This window comes from Oryzias latipes, chromosome 17, assembly GCF_053564925.1.
Source record: "Oryzias latipes strain Hd-rR chromosome 17, Olatipes_Hd-rR_3.1".
NCBI lineage: Eukaryota > Metazoa > Chordata > Actinopteri > Beloniformes > Adrianichthyidae > Oryzias > Oryzias latipes.
The window spans coordinates 10,191,537-10,214,049 of record NC_136253.1 but is presented as its reverse complement, the minus strand read 5'-3'; the positions used below and the strand labels follow the sequence as shown (position 1 = coordinate 10,214,049).

Sequence of the window (22,513 nt, the reverse complement as noted above, 5' to 3'; positions counted from 1 at the left end):
AAACGTAACCTTGAGCTGAGTTGTCAAAGTATCCCCCTCTGGTCATCGGTATGAACCATCTACAGAGCTCTAAACACACTAAATCTCCCAGCAACCCCAGCACACAGTTTCTGGATGCCCAACACCTGACTTTCATTTGCAATCACTCACAGTATACTTGAACACTTCACTGAACCTCACTCAGGGCAAAGTATTGTTTGCATCACTCTGCCTGTATTACTGAGCATTACATCCAGACCTGATCTTCTAGTTTACTGAAGTGAGATTGCAAAGGTGTTATGCTACCCGATCTGTAATGGCTTCCTAATCAGGAACGCATGTGCGAAACACGTCTACTTCCACTAAAGCATTTTCCAGAACTAACCTGTCAGAGTATCTCTTTAGATGTTAATAGCAATAATAATAATTACGGGGGTCCTGAAGTGCAAATCACATTAACAAATCCTTCCATACAAAAACATTTTTAAAGATCATAACAGCAATTAAAACAAATATTAAAAAGTAGCATTACATTTTAGAAAACAAAACAAAATTTCAGACACCAAAAAGTAAAATACAAAAATGAAAAAAAAAAACATTTCAGAAAACAAAATTAATTTCCAGAAAACAAAATGAAATATTAAAAAATGAAAAACATTTCAGAAAACAAATTGAAATACAAAAAAATTAAAACATCCAAATCAGACTTTAACATGTTGTCCACACATGTCAAATTAAGCGATAATTGATATTTCCAATATAAGTTGAACTCAGTTATTGGTGGAAAATCTGAATTTCAATTATTCTGATCCAGATCTTAGCCCATCAAATCTCCCTGTAATTATTTCCAGGATTAAATGAATAAACTCCAGGCTGGGTTCTTAAAAGTTAATAAATATAAAAAGAGCCAAAGGAGCCAGTCTTTTGAACGGCTCTTTGAAATATGATTTGGCTCCCCAACAAGAGGCATAAATCCCATCACCAATGGAAGGGAAGGATGAAAGGATAAAACATTAACTTAAAGACTATAACCTTGAAAGATTTAGCTGATTTGGTGGCATAAAGTTTTCAGAGCGGTAGAACGCACGTGGAAATATCAACCACCTTTTACACCAGCTAGGCTTAAGTCTGTGAGAGGATTCTGTATGAAGCAGCAAAAAGATGTTAAATAATGAAATGCAGTACTGTCATCCACAGATAAGGTATGGAGTTACATTTGTTTTATCTAATAAAGAAGTAATGCAGCGTTAAACATGTTTAAAGAAAGACCATAAGTTGATGACAGTTTACCTGTCATCAGTCAGATTTTGGGCGGTCATGTGGGCAGGATTCTCAGACAGGTGTGGCAGCTGCATAACCAGCTATGCTGTCAGGTAAACTGCAGCAGTTTGTATTTCAGAAAAACAACATTTATGAATGCTTCTTATTCACACCTTTTAAGATCTGTGACTTTAGAGTGTGGCATTGTGCATGTACATTGCTGTAAATAGATAAATCTTTATTTGTCATTGTCACAAGTACAAAGAAAGTGAAAGCGCTTCCTGGTCATTGCAACATTCATACCTTAAGGCCAATGACTGCATCTGCACATGACCAAACATGTCTAAATGTGTCACTAATGGTAAGAAGGGTCTGTATGTTCTGTTATGTTTGCCACATATAAAAGAGTCACGTACTAATAACAAAACATTTTAGATTTTCTGGCAGAGGAATACAAAAGTGTTATAGAATGTATTTTATCAGACTGAAAGAACGTATTTTAATCTGAGTTTGGTGTTTTCACCCCTCCCTAATGCTTTTCTGGCATAACATGTTTTCTCCTCATTTTGACGAACTCTACTTTTTCCTGAATGAAAGAACAACAGCAGCTGATGGTTTTCTGTTGGGGATTTCAGTACAGCCGGTGTTTCCTCAGTGCTGAGGAAGCTGCAAGCATGTAGGTACTGGGGCCCCTTACCCAGGTATCTTCATCTGGAGAAGATCTGTTCTCAACAGAGCACAACAGATGTGATGCTGAGCAGCAACTTTCCCTGACATGACTCTTTTTGATCCAGTAGTTAACCCCAAACAGATTTTTTCCAGATGCATTGCTTCATCTAATAAAAGGACAGGTACGCTGACTAAATGCTGAATGTAAACGTAACATTTGATTAAATGCATTAAGAAGCCCATAAGGTAAAATCCACAACTCCATCTTTGTTTCTGTTATTGAAAAACATATTCATGTTACGTTTGTAATAAATATTTCGCATTGCCATGACACCATTTTGTTAATTTTCATATCCATTATTACATTGCTCACGTCGGCATTCATCTTTTTTTGACCTGCAAAGAAACATTTCTAAACATCTTTAAAAATGTCATCATTAACTTTGTTAATACAACTTTAAAACTCAAAATGGTTAAAACATGGAGCCAGTTAAGACCAACTCTTAAATAAAGCAAGTCTAATATGAACATTTTAAACTGCAGTTTTGATTAAATGGAGATTAACTTGTTTGGAGTTGTACAAGTGTCTGATGTAATTCCTAATAAATGGGGTTTTCCAGGTCATTAACCCGACACTTTAGACAGTAATCACAGCTCCTCTTTCACTCCCTAAGACATCCTTTACAACCAATCAGGCTTATGCAGCAGGTTGAGAAAAAAATGGCTTTTTCTAAAAATGTAGTGATTAAGGTCAAATAATATTTAATGATTTCATTGCAAATAAATCTGAGAAATTTATCATGGTAATTTGCCTATACTGCATGGAGAAAGTACTTTAGGCTACGTTCACACTGCAGGCTGAAACGACCCAATTCTGATTTTTTTGCCCCTATGCGACCTGTATCTGATCTTTTCATTACAGTCTGAACGACACAGATCAGATCTTTTCAAATGCGACCCAGGCCACTTGGGTATGTGGTCCTGAATCCGATACGTATCTGATCTTTTGAAATGCGACCTCCATCTGACCGGCCAGGCCACATGTATCCGACCCGTACGTCATCGAGACACTACAAAAGTCAGAATTCTGCGTTGAAGTAGGCGGGAACGAGAACATAAACATCAACCATGGCAGACGATACTGCTGAGACCAGTCAGTGGAAGGGAAGCGAGGTCACCGATTGGATTCATATTTAGGGTGACAGCTCTATTCAGGCCAAACTCAAGGGCTCTTATCGCATAATATTGCATTAACTGAGCATTTTTAAAAAAGATTTCCAGCAAAATGGCTGAGCGTGGTGTTGAACCTTTCCCACGATTACTTTTTTCCCTTTCCGAACGTGGTCAGAAGTGTGGGGGACCGAAGGCACATCCTCAGTCGGGGTTCACTTCCCCGTTCGTACCCGCAGATTCTCCAGAGCGGGTTAATAAACAGTCAATAGACTTTATTCTGGGGGAAACCATCTTTTATTATAGTTCTCCTTCCTCCGTAACACACAACACGAATGCGCACCCCCAACACACTTCCGCTGCCCCCCCTCTATCTCCCTCCTGCGCTGCACGTGCTCTCTCCTCTCTCTTACACACACGCGCACGGCCCCAACACATAAACATCCCCCTTCAGCAACAGTGGGTACAGACGATCCTGGCTCCAATGCCTTCTTAAAATGAAAAGATTGTTATTGTGCTGGCTCTTTTGTGAAAATAAATGTAATAATGCAAAAAGAGCTCCGCTGTTGACAACACTGTTGGTGACATCCATTGTTAGCTACTACAGTTAGCTACTTCTGCAAACAACAGTGACGTCGTTCACCGTTGAGTACTCTTCTGCGCATGCGGGTCACTTCTGGGTCATTTCACAGTCACACAGGAGATCAAAAAAGTTCGCATTTAATTGGAAATGTGAACGGCCTTGCAAAAAAATCTAATTTTTTGAAAAAATCGGAATTGAGCATTAAGCCCCGCAGTGTGAACGTAGCCGTAGTCTCCTTTTTTACTCCCATGTGGAGCTGCCATCTGTTCTCCTTGCACAGCTCAAACTTTTGTGGAACTTTACTTGTAGAAACTTCACCTGCAAAAATAACTCATTTTAACTGAATGTAGTATTTTATGTACTTTTGAATATGGTTGTGTATGTGGTACAAAAATCTACAATGGACTTTGATTATATTGTTTCATATATTAACTTGTTTAGTAATTGAAATCTTAAATATATTTTAGCAATCCTATGTAATTACTGTATGAATCACATGATCATCCAGGCTAGCTCAGAGCTTCTTCCGGCATGTTATCACCGAAAACAGGAATGGCTATTCATGTCAGAACAGTTAGTCTCCATCGGGTTCCTTTTGTGAATTTGCGAGTTTCAAATAATAACAGTTATCTTGTCAGAGTAGCACTTTTAGCTAATTAACATCCTCACAGACGTGATTGAAAAATGAAAACATAATAGATTTAATTCTTACCTGGACAATGGCGATAATTAAAAGCATGAGCCGTGCAGCCATAGATATTAGCACACAGCATTCACAATAAGACTTCACACAAAGAACATTTCATTTTGTTTTCTGAATTTTCATTTTTTTACATTTTTAGTTTTCTGTAAATTTATTTAGCTATTTTGTTATGTATTTGTTTTTTGTTTTTTTAACTTTTCATTTTGTTTTCATGAAAGAAAAAAAATGTTTTCTGAAAAGTTTTTTTTTTACATTTTGCCTTCTAAAATTTTGTTTTGTTTTCAAAAATGTAATGCTGTTTTTTTTAAAATTTGTTTTGCTTTTTTAATTGTTGTGATCTTTAAGATTTTTTTTGTGTTGAGTGACTTGTTGATTTGATTTGCACTTCAGAGCCACCGTCAATAACCTCTTAAACAATTACAATAATAAAAAAGCTTATTTTAAAGCTAAAGACAAAATAAAGAAAGTCGAAAAGTTGTGAATCAGAACTGCACCATCCTACTGCACGTGTGCAAAATTGGACCACACAGCTGTGCAAATAATTTCTTCTTCTGTTTTGTGTGATGGCAGTTAACTCCCCAGTGTGCAAGGAAACCACCACCTACTGATTTTACAATATTGCCCTGGGGCAGAGTAAAATGCCCCCAGTTCTTCTATTTTGCCAACACAAAAACAAACCATGAAACAGAGAGAATGATCAAACCCGAATTCCTCCCCTACCCCCCTGGCTTCTCCCTATCACTCCGATTGTAGGGCCTAAGGAGGGATAGAGGTGTATAAAATCGTTTTTCAATGGGAAACCCTTGCAGCGGAGGGCTCTGTATCCCTGACCGCGATAATCTGCGTTGCGCTGTGCCACGGAGGGGCATTTTTATGGGTGTAGTCTGAAGCACAGAAATTTACATTTAATTATACGTAATGACTTTTTGTTTTAGTATGACTTATTAAAGGTATGACACTGATGCTTCCAGTTCCTAGCTTTTTTACAGGATGTTGACAAAAATGTTTGTCAATTTTACGTTTATTCCATAAAACTTTTCAGAGTTTTCCGAGTGATGGCACATGATGTGTGTGGATAAACGACAACTACTGATGACGTCATCGAGACACCCAGATTAAAAGACACTATTTTTCTAAAACTCTCCATTTGGAGGGCTAAATGTAGGGTTGGGGAGAAGCCATAGGGGTAAGGGAGGAATTCGGATTCGGCCATTGACTTCAAGCCATGTAGCCGTCATTCTATGACGTTTTGTTAGGATGTTTATTTTCTGTAAGGAAACCAATATTTATACAATGTTGCATTTTTCAACGCTATAATTCAATCAGGGGAAGCTCTCCCTTGTTGTGAAAAACAATAATTCATGTGAACACGGAGTTATCCATTGTTTAAATGTCTCGGACAGCCGAAAAGAAGCCCGAATTGTTAGAAAAATGCTACCGGGAGCTAATCTTTTATTTTTACTTTTTTTCAATTAATTAAAAATCTTTTATACCGTGGTCCGGGTGAATACTCAATTCTCATTGACTGCTGGGTGTGGATTAAAAAGTGATAATCCACAGTGATAACGCACACCTAAAAAAGAATAGTCACATAATTTAAATGTTCAATATCACTGCACTGGCTTCTTTAAAACTAAATAACAACAATAAAGCACTAAGAATCGATTGATTATTTAATTTTTTTGCAATTGAGCATGGCATAAGCCAGATAATGCCTTTCGAAGTGTGCGTTATGAGAAATTAACACGCGAAGCCCGAACTGTCTTTCCTTCCTTGACCTTTATCCCTTATATAATATTGGAACAACAATTGTGCAAAAATTTGTACAAACTACGGGAGTAAATCTAATTCAAATTGCTTAACTGTCATAATGTTAGCAACAGCTGAGTGACATAAATTTACTAAGGTAGGATCTGTACCCCACATGTGCAAATGGTTAAATAGTTAGTTGAACAGTTAGTTGTAAAAGCTTAAGAACATACAGGTGAAATAGCAAAGTTGCATGCAAATTATTCTTAATTTCACATTGAGTTGCTCAGATTTTGTAATGCAAAATTGATGTAGTTATAATATAAGATAAAATTTCCATGGGGTTTTACGTAAATATTGTAATTCACCAGCTGAACAACAGCTTGACACTTCCATTGATTTATTTATGAAAGAGTAGTGTGCAACACAGTTGGGAACCCTCTGGCCCTGTTTTAGCCCAAATTTCAGCAGAGCGCTACGATTCCAGAACCCCCCCCCCCAAAAAACCAAAAACATTTTCCCTTTAGTTTGTGTCTGCATCAAGGCGTTGCACTGAAATGCAGTTTTCATCTGTCTTATTTTTTTTCTCTACTTAAAAAAAATTAAAACAATGAAAGAAATAACCTCTGAATTGTGATCAAAGTACAGACCTTATAGCAGCTCTGGGTTTACTTGCACTTAAGTCTTTTTATAGGATGGATTAGTAAAACTCTTTGGCCCGGCTCCATTTGTTTGTTTTTCTGGGTCGGGCCTCACAGCATGGTGGTCTCTGACTGCAGGATGGACTGGGCTCTGGAGTTGCGGTGAAACTGCATCATGTGCTCTGAACCGTTCCTGGAGGTGAAAGTGCTGCTGAAGTGAGGTGTTCTGCTCAGGCGGCAGTTCAGACACATGCTCCTCCACTTCCTCCTGAGCTCCCCTTGAACCTAAAGACACAGCCAGAAAAAAAGGATTTATACAAGGAAATAGGAATTTTGATGGCTTTTTCAGAGACAGACAGAATTGGGACTAGTACACACATTAGAAGTGCAAGAAAAGTTTGAATGAATTGTGTTGGACAAATTTAACCTAAAGTTGCTTGTGAAGTTGAGAGAAACACAACATCTCTGAAAGCTTCAAGAAAAAAAAAAGAAACATAAGAAACCTGGAAAAATTTACATTTCTAAGACAAACACTTTATTGTATACCTTGTTTTAATCTCTCTTTAGCCTTCACTAGTATTGTATCTTTGTCCTTTATTGTGAAGCTATGCTGACAAACCTTTTAGAGTTGGACTTTGCTCTCGGTGTCATATTTTGAAAAAGGAATTGGATGTTTGTTTTCCTGTCAAATATTTGTTTAAGATAAACTTGAAACTGAGAGCATGTAAACAGCTCTCAGTTATAGGTGATGGGAAGTGGGGGGGGTCCGCTCTGCAGACACTTTTTCCTAGGAAATGTCCAGGTTTTTTTATTTTATTTTGCCTAAATAGACCATAATAATAATTAAAAGACCACTTTTGAAAGACAATTAATCTAAAAGTGATTGGGACTTTAAAGAAACAGTCTGATTTCTAGGCGTCATTTTTCATTTTGTACTCTTAACAGCAATTTTGAATTTTCATCTATACTTAAGCAACGATTTGACACAGAATGGGAACATGAAGAAATATTCTTATATAGACTCGAATCTGAACTCTCTTGCAGAGAAAATACTTTAGAAGTTGCACAAGTTATTGGTTGTTTCTTTAAAAGAATATTTAACATGAAAAGACCAAGACTGACCTGGGCCAAAAAGCATTACAAGATGCACCAGTGACACTGGAATAAAATAATTTGCTACAGCGTTCTTGTTTAATTCCCTCTTTCTTAGACAAATTTAGCCTAAATCCAGCAGGCAGCATGACTGTCAGGAAAATCTGCTTCCAATCTTTTGTCTAGAAAAACTCTGCAGCCTTACATCTCTTTTCGGTTTTATTCCAGTTTTCCACTTTTCTTGCTCTACTAAGTCGTCATCCTCAGCTATCAGAAGCGACTGGCACAGTTCATCTTTATTAGGCAACTCCTTCTGCAACCCACAGTCGCTTTTAAATCCCTATTAAATCCTTCACTGGCACGTTCACACAGTCTCAGATTTGTGGAGTCTGAGTGTTTGAAAGCTTTAACTGTAGGGTGAAAAATGTTCAGTAACCCTGTTTTAAAGTTTACCTTAACTTTTTAATGTTTTATAATTATTATTACAGCTAATCCCTTGGTAGATAGTAATTTAACAAACCCCCATCATTTTCTTTTGATTGAGTTTACTTTTTTATTGCAAATTTGTTACAAATAATTGATTTTATTTTTGTTAGAATCCCATTCTGATCATCTTAAGATCTGTTTCAACAGCATTCCCAGTGATCTTTCAAATATGCCGTTTTTTAAAGAGCATGCCGTTTTCTTGGACAGCTCATCAGATATTTCTCTTTGTGTTAGGGTCAGGACCGACAGTGCAAGGCCAGTTCAACCCCACTTCCCGCCACCCATCTGACCTATCCAGTCATAAAGTTTTGATCCATGAGCCAGTTCAGATTAGGAAGATGACGTGGCTCAGGTGGTTGAGCTGGTCGGCCAATGATCGAAGGATCGATTGGTTGGTGGCGGTTCAATCCCCCTTCCCCTCAGTCAACTGTCATTGTCTTTGTCTGGGGCAAGACACTTCACCCTCCCTGCCTCCAGTGTCGCTCCACTGGTATGAATGTCCCAGTGATGGTCTGAGGTGCAAACTGTCAGCCACGCCTCTGGCAGCCTGCCCCAGGGCAGCTGTGGCTACATTAGTAGCATCACCAAGAACAAAAAATCTTATCCATTATTATTATTACTATTCAGTTTAAATTGTGTCGGTCTATTGAAAACCAGTTGTGAACATCAAATTAACACACAAACTATGTCCACTTTTCTGACATCTAAAAATGACCTCACTTCATCGACAATTTTGGGTCAACATTTGAAAGTTAGATTGACATCATTATTAGACGTCACATGGACGTTCAGATCCTGTCTGCACAGTGTCCGTCCGGCGAAAACCAGTTCTACACATCTATACAACGTGAATATTTTTCCACGATTTAACGTCAAACAATGACTTCACTTAAACATAAATTTTGGTTCAACATTTGAAAGTCAGATTGAACATTTTTATTAGGTGTCATATGGACGTGCAGAATCAGTTTATATTGCGTCCATCCGACAAAAAACTGTTCTGGTTGTCCATACAATGTTCATATTTTGTCCAGTATTGAACGTCAAATAATAACCTTAATACAACATCAAATTGAGTTCAACGTTTGAATGTGAGATACACATTTTAATTATGCGTTTAAGTACTATTTATGTTTTATTTTACATTTTTAAATATTATTTATTTTATCTTCTTATAATGTATCGATTTAATTATGTGGAAATGTTTTTTGTGGGAATGGCTCAGAAATGTATTTATTTCTTTAGAATCAGAAAACGTTTTTTGATTTGAACTTTGGGTGAATTATGTATCTCAGTCATTTATTTATCACTAACCACTCTTGCGAAGCATTTCTGAACCTAAACAGAAAACACCCCTCTGATTGACTGAGGCAGTGCATGCATTTGACACATGCCAATTTTCTGTCTGTGAGACCAAATGATCTTGGGTTGGCTCCGGGTGGCTAAAAGAATGCAAACATTTACCACAAAGTTGAAGGTACGGCTGAGAGATATGGAATTTTTTTATATGACAACATAATTTTTCATATCAGGAAATAGCAATATGTATCACGATAAACCAAAGATCTATATTTGTAAAATTTGAACGCACTGTGGCATATAAGAGAAATGTGTAATCATCAAAAGGTTGTTTAGACTTAGATATTTATTTCCTGTCATACTTTAAACATAACAGATGCACTGAAGGACCATGATGCAAGTTTTTTTTTCCAATTACTATGAAAATGCATATGTATTATAAACTAAACTGAAAATTGTTCCAATAAAAAAAACAAAGCATTCATTCTACAAATAAATTGTAAAGTTTTCAAGTTTTACAGAACAAACATAAAATTGACAAACATTTTTGTGAGCATCCTGTAAATAAGCTAGGAACTGAAAGCAAATTTCTTCTGGCAGTTTAGACAGTTGCTACTGTGCAGTTCCTACCTTTGTTGTCTTTGTTTCGAGAATTATTTTTTATTTCAGTCTAAGACTGAGCTTGCTTGGTGCCTCTGCTTCAGGTGAGGAAAATGGTTGGTTGTATTTCCAGTTCTAGAAGGAATTTACCTTCTGCACATTTTGCAGAACAAGTTATTCTGTTTTTTTGTCAGATTTTAAATAATTGAAATACCTCCACACTGGGGCCGAAAATTATTTTTTGAGTCACTTGCCAAGTTAACCAAATTATTTAACACTATATATATATAAAACACTATCTTACACAGAAATACCTTACTAACTACTTTTTTAAGAAAACAAAATTGCATAAAAGTAATTTATAAATGGTATGAACACGTTTTTATTGTCTTCTAGCTCTAAACTCAAATTCAAACATGCTGAGAAAACAAAGACAGATTTACTAGAGATTTACTAATTTTGCTTCCAGGAGATTACATTCTAAATTAAATCATAACAAAAACAGCCTGAAAACAGTATAATGTTTAGGATCATTGTAGTTTTATATCATTGACATCAAATCTGCAGTGCTCTCATGAGGGAAGCAACATCTGACAGGTCATAGTTTTTGGTGTAACACCAGCTCTGTAATGCTAAAAAGACACCGCTAAAACCCAGTGGATTCAATGATATTTAGAAAATACCGTTTTTTTATTAATGTCATATAAATGAATTGTTGCTGCTGTCAGAGAAGCAGCTTCATCCTCCAGTTCTGACTGGGTACTGTTAGAAATCGCTGCATTTTTTCCACTGTTGTCATCAGCCAAAACTAAACCGTACACAGGCAAAGTGACCCCGGGGGTGTCTTGCGTCGTGTGCGCTTGTTTACCTCGTGTGCACATGGCAGAGGAAGAGAAGTCAAAAGAAATTCACCAAAAGGAGAGCTAATAAACATGACTAATTTTACACAGACATTTACTCCCCATGTGACGACTAACATTTAACTTTTACTCGCCAAAGAGGAGAAAATGCTCGCAACTCGCGAGTGTTAATTTTGGAACCTTCAGAATTAAAGTTTATTGCGATGCTCATTTTTCAAGCACAATATATATTCTTAAGATTTGATTGAAGGTAGGTTGAAGGTAGGTTTTGTCATCTTAATTCTATGGTCATTTAGGTTTTATTAAACTCTGGCTGTTACAAATTCCCATCAGATAACCTAAAGTGCCAAAAACTATTTATCTTAACCGAAAGTACTAAGTTAGCCAAAACAGCATGTGCAGAAACTAAGCTTGATTTGCAAAGCTAGTGAAGGTCGGCTGCTCTAACCCCCCCCCCAAAACGAAGAAAATTCCAAAGAGTGTAGGATTCACATAAATGCATCACAGGATCTGCCTGCTCATTTGCTTCTCAATGAATCAAGAAAACAAACAATATAAACTACTTTGATAAAAATGACAGAACTCACCTCACTGTTGAGGAAACAATAGAGAATAGCCACAACGAAACCCTGAAAAAACAAACTTATTTGGTAAATTTGGTAATTTTTTCCCCCCCACTTGTACTGTAGATAAATGAGGAGTGTAAGTGCAATGTGTAGGAAGTGATGTCTGACCTGAAAAGATCCCAGAGCCAGGTCAAAAAAGATTTTATAATCTTCAGTGATGGATTCACTGAAAGAAACAAAAACCACATAGTGGATCCCAAACAGAGGGATCAGCAGCAGAGTGGATTTGGCCAGCCTTCTGTGGGAGGAGCACAAGCAGAAGTCTAATCACAACACAAACTAAATGAAACAGAATAAAGGGGTTAGCCTTAAGATGCATTCAAACCGAACGCCATTCGCCCGCCAAGTTCATGTTGGACACCACTCTATTGACGCGCAGCAAATTAGCTGTTCAATGCCTGTCCAAAAATGTGTTAAATAAGCTTGATGCCCCAGACGCGTGTGGGAAGAGCTACCACCAAATGTTTTTAGCCTGATTGCTACATGGAGCAGTGTCTCTGTATATCTCATTTACAATGCATGAGGATGCAATGTAAGGATGTTTAAATATCACCTTTGTTCATTTCAAAAAGCTCTACTAAAGCATTGATTAACAGGTCTCCATGTCTGGGTTCATGAGATCATTCAGAGACTTTCCCAGTAAGGTGAGCTTCACTCCTGCTGCAGGAGCTGCTTCCGTGTCTCTGTGACCTAATTTGACAACTTATTGTCCCACATTAGTCCAAGAGAGAAAAAACAATAAACTAAAAAAAAAGGATCTATTTATGATTGTCTCGACCAAAATAAGAAAAATATCATAACGTTCAAGAGGGGACTGTGTCTGCCCGCCAGCCAGCTGCCCAGGGGTCAGTGTAGCCTACTTGCTCGCTCGAGCTCCATGGACCCTATGACAGACTAGCATGTGTACCTCTGCACATTTAGCTTCAGGGTGTACCGCCACTTTGCCCAACAGTTGCCGGGACAGGGTGCTCTCCAAGGCTCAAAGCGTGCTGTGCCCGACGCGCCGCACACGATGAAAAAAAATCACCTTTTGTGTGAATGCAGCTTTATAAGGATGCTACAAAATACTATACTATACTATAATCAAAACAAAACATAAACCAATACAATGAAAGAAAATAACTGATTTTAACGTTACGTTAGTCAATACATTAAAAAAATATAGTAAATATGCTTGTGATACAGAAATGCAAAGCTGACAATTATTTTCCCATCAAAGTAAAAAATATTAATTTGTTGCTAAAAAAAAAGTGAAATGACAAAGTACAACATAAATCCCAAAATGCAAAAATACGGGGTAAGACAACTGTCAATACGAAACGTATGCATAAAAACAAAATTGTGCAGTTTGTTCCAGAGACTTACGCACTTACTCCAGCGACTACACCGGTTAAGGTGTACCCAGCTTTCACCCAACCTTAGCCGGGATAGGCTCAGTGACCCCGAAAGGTGTATGGCAGGTAAAAAAAAATATCACAAAAAGTAACTCAGAGCAATCGACTGTAGCGATTGGTAAAAAGAAAGAAAATTTAAAATCTGTAAGAAAGTTAGTTATTCTGACTGACTTTTTTATTATTTAATTTGATTATTCTTTCTTACTGCAGCAACGGTCGGCTGCCAGTAAGCCTACTCAAGCTCCAAGTTGGATTTTTAAATGATTAATTTGTACTAACTTTGTCTTTATTAATATGTTTCTTATTGACAGTTTTCTCATCCCATGCAAAAATTGTTTAAAGATAATCTTATTTTGGAAAAACAGCATACCATTAGTGCTCAATAACTATTTACAGTAAGTCCACAGTAATTATTAGGTTCTTTAAATTCCATGTGGTTTGTTCAAAAAGCTTCAGTCATCTGTTATGCAAATCTTTCTGTTAGTTCACAAAATGAAAAAGTTGGTTTTCAAAAGTGGAACATCGTCATCCAGATTCATTGAGCATTATTAGTTTTTAACCCTTGTGCTATCCTAGGCACTTTAACATTGGGAGTTGGGTCATCTAGACCCACTAGACAGTGCTCTGAACCTTTTTTCTTCAATGATTTGTGATCTTCACTGGTGTCCATGGATTACATGAAATCTTTCCACCTTTATCCACCTTTGTCATGGTAGGGAGAACACGTCAATGTAAGGCTGGGGTCATGGGATAGCACAAGGGTTAAAGGACTTGCAGGTCCCCCCTAGGTGTGAAATCAGGGCTATACAGAAGGCCATGTCATTATTTGAATTATTTTCACTCCATCATCATATAAATGTGGATCGTTTTTGTTATGTGTATATATAGATCTAATAGCTTTAAGAGGTAAAATATATTGAAAATGTGCAGGAAGGCTAAAAAACAATCTACTTAGTTCATCCAGAATTAACTTCAGTTATATTCTCGTGTGTGATCAGGGATGTAGTTTTGCAAAGCTGCATTGTTTTCTTGATGTTTTTAAAAGGATTTCATACTGTCATTATTACCACTTCAAGCAGAGGATTGACGTTGTGCGTCTGCAGTGGATCTTTGAGGGACATTCTGAAGTTTGAACATTATTTTAGCTGCTCCTTCAAACCATGTTTTTACCTATAAACCCAGAGTCTCAAATCTCCTCCTCAGTTATGAAACACTGTCAGGTCAACTCAGTCCTAAGTTGAACCAAGTGTTCATTTTCAAATAATGGGATCCTGAGCGTTTCCAGATTTTCAGCACCTTTCCCTGCAGAATCTTGGATTTGTTCTCCTGCAGGATATATAAAATACCTGCCAACTTAACACAGCTCAGCTCTGGCTGTAGGCTTAAGTTGCTCTAAGATTAAACATGGCATATCTGACTGAGCTAAGTCTTGGGCAGAGAAATGTGTTGCTGCAGCTTCATTGGTTTTTTGTTTAATAAGACCTGCATCATGAACTGACTGGGACTGTCATTCTTGCCTCTTCACATGGCTTTAGGAGCAAAAGCAATAACGTTCTTTCTAGAGCTGGGCGATATGGCCAAAAAAATAAAATCTCCAATTTATTTTCACACCAAATTCGATTTTCTGATTTTAATATGCCCCCGCCCCTTTTTATTATTTTTTTAAACCTTTTTTTAAAAGTGACAAAAGACTGTATATATCTAACAAAAACAATTTTATTTTAACATATCCTTTGGAAATATGTTCAAACACAAAGTTCAACTAAATACAGGACTCCCTTGGAAAAGAGGTTTTTAATCTCAATGGGACTTTCCTGGTTAAATAAAGGTTAAATAAAAAAAAATACAAGCTGTAAAAATGTTTGTAGATCAATGCAGCAGATGTTTTGTAAACTGCTGCTAGATTAAGCATCTTTTAAAGAAAAAGGCTTCTCACAGGCACATTTTTTACTGGACAAATTATTACATGATTTTCAAAAAAGAAAAACTTATAGGCTATGGGGGTAGTGCTTGTTGTAAGGGATGGGCTGACCTTACTCTGAGCAATGGAAGCTCTAGACAGCAGAAAGCTGGAAAAATGAAATTTTGATTTTCCCAAAAATAGGTAAATCGTTTAAAACAAAAAATTTGACTTAATCAATAAAATCAATTTATCGCCCAGTCCTAGTTCATCCTGATTTCATCTGAATACTCAGATCTACTGACTGAGCCATTCGCAGGAGAGCACATCATGCAGGACAGTGACAGTCATTTCACATTAACCTTCATTTAAAAAGTCTGTTATGAGTGTAGTTTTTGTACCTGTACTGGGACTGGTCATTTCCGCCCACATCTGGACATCGCAGCTTCTGAACCAAGATGCGAATGATGCTGATAAACAGGATGAAGTTCACCTTAAAATAACGAAGACTGAATGATTTTTTTTAAAAATCCCTCAAAACAACATATACATACCTCTTTGTTCAGAAAAAAAATCTTTTTTCAATGAAGAAAACAATATAAACCACAAAAAACAATAATCATTTACAAAAAAGCGCTTTATGTGCTTTGAGCAACTCAAAATGCTTATATGCTGCATAACACTGACTTATTGTTATTTTATCTGTTTACTTATAGTTTCAGAATATTGTCCAAATGTGTTTTATTTCCCTGGGATCCTACACTTTAGCAGATTTAGCCTATCGATATTTGCACTAGGCGCTGACAGCAACAGTTAGAGCAGTTTAACCAAATTTTTTGCTCATGTTTGTACATTTTACTCTGAGAAACCAAAATGCCAATCTTACATAATAAGCAACATAATAAGCATTGGAAGTGTTTATGTTGTTGGTTTCTTTTATCCTTTTTCCCTAAAAAAAAAAAGTTCTTTATTTTCACTACTTCCTTATAATGTACCGTAATAATTGCTTAAACATTACATGTCAGAAACTGGTGGTATAAGACTCAATATGCAGAAGACCAAGTTTTATGGAGGCTGAGGCTGGATGATCGTTTGTAACAACTCTCCTCAGGGACTGGAAGCATGAAGGGTAGTAGTCCAGCTGATCACTGTAATATTCTGACCACTAGGTGTCATGGTGTTTTGCAAATATACCTACCTGTTGTGTTGTGAAGTCTCGTGTGTGAAAAGGTGTGTAAAAGGTGTGTGAGATTCAACATGGCTGAAGTAAAGCAGTGAATAACACAGATTCTCATTTGTGATTTTTTTAAACAAAAGATAAGTTCATCAAGAAAGAACATTACAATCACATTGTGAAAATTATGCTCTTGGATTTAGTTTTGTTTTGTCTATGCTGCGTTTCGTCGACACTGCGTTGTGTTTACGCTGCATTGCCTCTACGCTTCGTTGCCTCTACAGTGGATTGCGTGGGGAGTCCATCTCACATGTGTCAGTTAGTTTACATTATTTCCATCGTGTCTCCGATCCATCTTTTCTCTCCCCCTGACTTCCAGAGGAGTGGTTTGTCCTGCCATCCTTGTGCAGAGTAGTTTATCCAAAACTTTGGCAATCAGGCCCCATGCCCTCTCTTTCCTCACTCATTCATTGTTAAATCTATGTTTTGCGTCATAAATGTTTTGGTTATTGTACTTCCGAAATTAAACTTTCAACATCCATGGCGAAAATGGACCCCGGTGTTGTTGCGTGGGCATGTCACTTTAGATGACGAAAATAAACTTTATACATTTTTATGTACATTTCTCCAGCTTTTTGTCACAAAAATGGAGAACTCCTGTGTAAAGTTTGTGTTGCTTTGCGGAGGGACGTCAGACGTAGACATGACGGAGGCAATGTAAACAATCCAATTCATTGATGAAAGTTCTATTTCTTTGTGACAACACAACTGAGACGCACTGCAGACGGACCAATGTAAATCAGCCTTTTTGGTTACTTGGTTCTGTTAATGTTCTGTTGCACACCAGATTAATGTTTGATATATGAGCAGGTCATCGGCTGTGTCATCTTTCTGTTTATCCATGGGGTTTGTCATGTCTAAGTTTCTGCCACCAAGTCTGGTCTCTTGCATATTGGGTCCTACACCACCAGTTTCTGACAGTACACCAGCGCTGCAAATGTCCTCCATGGTTTGAGGTTGTCTATCGGAATATTTTTATTTCCATGTTTTCTCAAGGGTCATCTTTTAGCTTGGGTTTGTATTTGGTTTGATATATAATTCATATAAAGATCCACTCCAAAGACAATAGTGTTTTGAACATGTTCTTGTAGCATTTTTCTAATGATGGAAAACATGTATAAAGATAATTATGTAAGTTTTGCATTTCTGAGAGGTCTTGTCAGGTCCTTCACCACCTTTAGTTTCAGGCATCAAAATAAATGAATCTTCTTTTACTGTATCTTTCTCTTATGAAAAACCATATGGAAGACTTACAGATGTCAGAAGTTGTGGCACACGCGAAAAAAAAAAATCAAAGTAAAGAAAATAACAAAAATCAAACAGGAACCTTTGGAATTAATCATTTAAAAAATCTCACCAGCAAAATCAGAACAGTGTTTTTGAGCAGTAGAAAACTAGCCTTTTTTCCCCCTGTAATTACAAGTCTTATATTGCAAAAATGTCGATGCTTTTTGCTAAAAGAACATTCCCCCTGATGAGACCTTTAAAAGCTGGCAGGCGTCCAGTCAGCAGGACATCCTGTGACTTTACACTTTCAAACAACAGGAGCTCACAAGTGACACCACTGCTCAGAGGGTTTCAAAGCCTTCCCACTGAGACACACGGATGTAAGATTACAGTAAAGGTTCAAACACACAGATACATGCAGTTTAACAAGGCTTCATCTTTTAATTAGTTTTCCTTGTGTGAAGGCCAGCAAATACATTTTTAGAAAAGTTGCAAAACTTCTTCAAGTTGTTATATTATTCCCAGTAAAATTTTACAGAAAAATTCAGCAAAATAATCATGCAAGTCATTGGGGATGTAGAAAATAGTGAAATATCACAATTTTTTGTTTGGCAATACTGATATCAACTTGAAATGCTGATCAAACTAATCTTAATTAATCATTTATAAAAAATCACTTTGTCCATTTAACGTCAGCTCATCTTTTGATCTCTAGTAAAAGTGTTCCCAGATGTATTTTAATTAAAATTATGTCATTTTTAACTTAAATTAAATACCATGTGTCCGTGTGTTGTTGTCTAGGACAGTGTTTTTCAACCAGTGTGCCGCGGCACACTAGTGTGCCGTGGGAGATGGTCAAGTGTGCCGTGGGAAATTGCCCTCATTAACTGATTTAACAACATTTCCCATCTCCAGGATTTCAGCTCTCTGTTCATCCAAACAGGCCCTGATAAAACACTGAGGAGTTAGGAATATAAAAGATCGTAAAATACTTTTTCTTTGCGTTTATTTTATTTTATTAAAGACATTTTGATAAGAATGACGTTACCACGCTTCAGCTGCAGCTCCGGCTGTATTTTGGAAAAGTCCCGTCGCTTTAACTGTCTCCACCAATCATTTTTGGGGAGCTTAATCACATGTCATCAGTCTGACCAATCAGAAGTGGTTAAAGTCTTCACTTCCTTGTCCCGATTTAGCTCGTAAAGTCGCTCAGTTCTAACAAAAATACCAACTAAAGCTCGTCTTTAGCGGTGTAGCCTTCCACAGAATCCGGTATCAGGCCGTGGAACAAGTGAACAAAACAATAAAGCTCCGAAAAGCGATCTCCGCCGGCCGTTTTACTCACTCCATCTCCCATGATGCATTGGGTTGTGAGAGTGACAGCGCACAAGGAGATCTGTTGTTAAACGTCTTGAAACCAACGAACACACTTCAAACTGTTTTTAAATCTTCTAACTTAACTTTTATTGCATCTTTTAGAAAAAAAAGCTGCAGTTTCAGGCTTTTTCTGCCACAATTATCACAAAAATGTATGTGAGACTGTGGAGGGAGGGGCTGTAGATCAATACAGACTGAATTTCTCCTTTTTTTTAATTTTTGGATGCTGGTGTGCCGCGGGATTTTTTTTAAGGTTAAAGTGTGCCGTGGCTCAGAAAAGGTTGAAAAACACTGGTCTAGGACATAGTTTCTGTATTTGGGATTAGTTAAAAATCCCCCTGAGTTGTGGGGAGGACCATTGCTGCAGAGCAACCCCCCCCTCCTGTCACTCATAACTAATATGTTTACACTTTCTCCTCACATTCCCAACCTACCATTATTGGTGCAACAAAAACGGCGACCAAAATTGGTGCTATCGAGCCGTGCAGTTTCTGAGCCAGATGCAAACTTGGACGAAAAAAGACATACATGGATTCGTTAACAATTGGATATATCAGAAATAAGCAGATTACCGTGTCGGAGATAGTTCATTGCTTCATTGGTCCTTTAGACCAGGCGCCATTTAGTACATCATAAATTACATTTAAGCAGTTTTGGAAATGCATAGCACTTTACTTTCTTAATTACACTTAAAAGAACCGTATTGGTTAAAACATATTCAAGCTCAGTTTTTTTATGCTCAAAAGTATTTTGTTGTGTAAACCAGTCAGCATTGAGAGTAAAAAATAAATAAATCACGTTTTAAATTAAATATCACTCAGAGCGTGGCTTAGGTAAAAACTACTTGAATTTTGCGGTGCTTAATGTTCTGATAATTTATTACAATTTATTTTATACAATTTTATTCATGTGAAAGATGTACCAGTATTTAGACAAAGTTTTTCTAAGTAATGCTCTAAAAACAATTGTGGTATACTGCATCTCTTAAAGCCTTGAGATAAATTGGGATATATTGTATTGTGACCTGTGTATAGTGATACGTATCGTATCATCAATAGTATACTATTATACAGCTAATATACGGTTCTACTTGTCATCATTTTAGAATCATTGGGATCCCCTGTTTCACCTAAAAGTGAACAAACAGAGGTGTAACTAATGAATATCAACCTACCAGAATGGAAAACCCGATTGGTCCATTGATCACCCAGTTAGGCACGTGGTTTTCATTTCTCTCCCAGCACCTGTGGACACAAAAACAGGAGTATAAATATGTGCACCACGGCTAAACCAGCAGCAGAACAGACAGCAACAGCTGATATGAATAATTTGAATAATTTGTGTCACCATATGTGCTCGTGACATTAAATACAAAATGCCTTACCTCTGGTTCCAACGGAATGAAATCAATTCCGTTGGCATTTTTCCATGTTCCGGACTTTTCCATTTTGGAACCAGAGGACGTTAGTAACCAGTGATTGGTCTGAGTTGGTCTGAGTCATCATTTTTATGGCAACCACTCAAACTAATCAGGAGTGAGCTTGTTGGAAAGCTACTCCCCTTCAATTGAAAAGCAGGCTCAGGGGAATCTGTCACTCAAATGTTTCGAACATTCAAGGTGGGGGTCAGCGAGCACCACATGCTTTTAATGAGGCATCTGACTGATGTAATGATATTATGACTTAGTACTTGCTTTTTATATTCCAGAAGTCTATAGGATTTTGCCTTTCTAGGACCAGTTGGTACTTCCTAACAGCTCTCTGTTTTTAAAGCTGTTTGATACTGTTCATATTCCAGCAGGTTACCATGGTGACGTGACTAAAAGGGCATTCTTTTAGGGATGGAGACAGGTGGGAGTCTGAGAAGTGGAAAAGATCAGCTTCACTTTCAGACCTTTCCTGCCCTTTACTCCCAAGGTCTGCTACAGTTTCCCCATATCTGACTGTGAGCCCGTTTACTCAAGCGTGTTTTGAAAGGCGCTTTAAAAAGCAATGCATTATTATTATTATTATTGTTAAACCATCTGAGAGCAGCTCCATGCAACTGAGGAACACCATGCTGATTCTGCATTAGCAGCAGGAATATAACTCCTTTTATTTTTTTTCTAACAGTCTAAGAGCAAGAAAATAGTTCAGGCAGTTACCTCATAACCATCGACTCTATGCAAACAGCACCTTTTAAAATTGAAATTTTAAAAGATTAAAATAATTTAAAAATAAAATAATTTTAAAAATACGTTTAAAACCCTCACCTTTGTTTTAGGAGCAGAGGTATTTAAGCGTGAAAGATTATGTCTATTTTTTTTGGTCATGTTTTTAATGTTTAGTACATTGACCGTAATATAGTAATAATAGTATAATTTTTAGGCATTTTGAGATTAAATCTTTGATTACCGTAAATTCCGGACTACAAAGCGCACCCGATTACTAGCCGCACCCACCCATTTTCACGTGTTTAACTACTTTTATACATACACAAGCCGCGTCGGAGTACAAGCCGCATGTATTAGACAGTATTAGGCAACATTGTCATCCTGACAAACACGTCCTGACTCCCAGATTAAGTGTGATTCATTTGTACACAGTGGGTGGAGCCAGCTTCGCCTCAGGATCATGTATTTGAGTATATCTACATCTGCCAAACAGCATGGAACTCTATTCTGTTCACAAGTTCCTCAGTTATGGTTTTTTAATTCATTTTTTTTATTTTTTTTTAACTTATTGACAATCTAGGTATCATACATAAAATTACAAACAGTAACCATATAATCAACATTACATCCCTCAGTTATGATGAGGAAATTTACATCCGCGATCCCCCATTTCCCATGAGTCTTAGGGGCTAAAGGCGGGGCCAATGCCCGGCTCGCCATACTGTTGTACATGTTTAAGAATGAGCAAGTATCAGCAGTGCATGGAGGGGTGAACGGGAAAAGCTCTCCTTCCGCTTGTGTCGCGGCAGCGTTATGGGAGTAACAGGGCTGGTTAAAAAACACACTAGTAAAATAAAGCAGCGACGACTGAAAAGCGCGCGCCTCAGCGCGATACGCGCGCCTCCTCGCGGCGCGTGGGTCAGAAGTTTCCTTCCACAACAAACACTGTTGCTCCGCGGACGCCTCGAGTAAGCCCTGGCTGCAGCCTGCAGAATGGCTCGACGCCTCCGCGCGCTCCTTGTCTCCCCTTCCTATCTACTCCGACAGCTCTGGCCAGCGCGGCTTCAAGGAGGAGCGCTTCGTCCCCATTGCGCCGGTGAACGGAGCAAATCGTGTCTGTGCAGAGCAATCGGACTTAATACTGTACGTTTTGTGTATGAGGGGCGGATGCGTTGTTACGTGTGGGAGCCTTCAGACTGCCATCGGCCCCGCAGCTCACACGACACGCAGTCTCCAGCTCACACGGAGGCTGTGAGCGTTTCAATGCAAAACTCCGCTCAGTCCTTAGAAACCGTTAACACGACCACGTCAATTTGTGTTTCCAGTCGTGTCCCGACAAAATAAAGGCTGATGTTATTCCCACATATTTACGTGCAGCCAGCCGAGTCACTATAACTCAGAGGTAAATTCACTCCATGCGCTGTTCTCTTTGTCACGCAGCTGACCAGCTTTTCCAAACCCGTTGGTGATGGTGGATTTTTTCACGCTGCTTTTAACGATTGCTTTTCACTT

At 37.8% G+C, this 22,513-nt stretch overlaps 1 protein-coding gene across 5 annotated transcripts in view; it reads right to left on the bottom strand.

Moving 5' to 3' along the window:
- Positions 1-6,780: 6,780 nt before the first annotated feature.
- vipr2 (vasoactive intestinal peptide receptor 2) overlaps positions 6,781-22,513 on the bottom strand; it is a 92,514-nt gene continuing 76,781 nt past the window's right edge. For 3 of the 5 annotated variants that reach the window (XM_023965399.1, XM_023965400.2, XM_078934372.1), the window contains 5 exons: positions 20,024-20,093; positions 15,413-15,504; positions 11,826-11,955; positions 11,679-11,720; positions 6,781-7,039 (listed from right to left, as the gene is read on the bottom strand). In XM_023965399.1, coding sequence (XP_023821167.1) covers positions 6,866-7,039; positions 11,679-11,720; positions 11,826-11,955; positions 15,413-15,504; positions 20,024-20,093 — 508 coding nt within the window. In that variant the 3' untranslated portion in view covers positions 6,781-6,865. The remainder of the gene's footprint in view (positions 7,040-11,678; positions 11,721-11,825; positions 11,956-15,412; positions 15,505-20,023; positions 20,094-22,513) is intronic. The other 2 variants (XM_078934373.1, XM_078934374.1) reach the window with 1 other exon arrangement.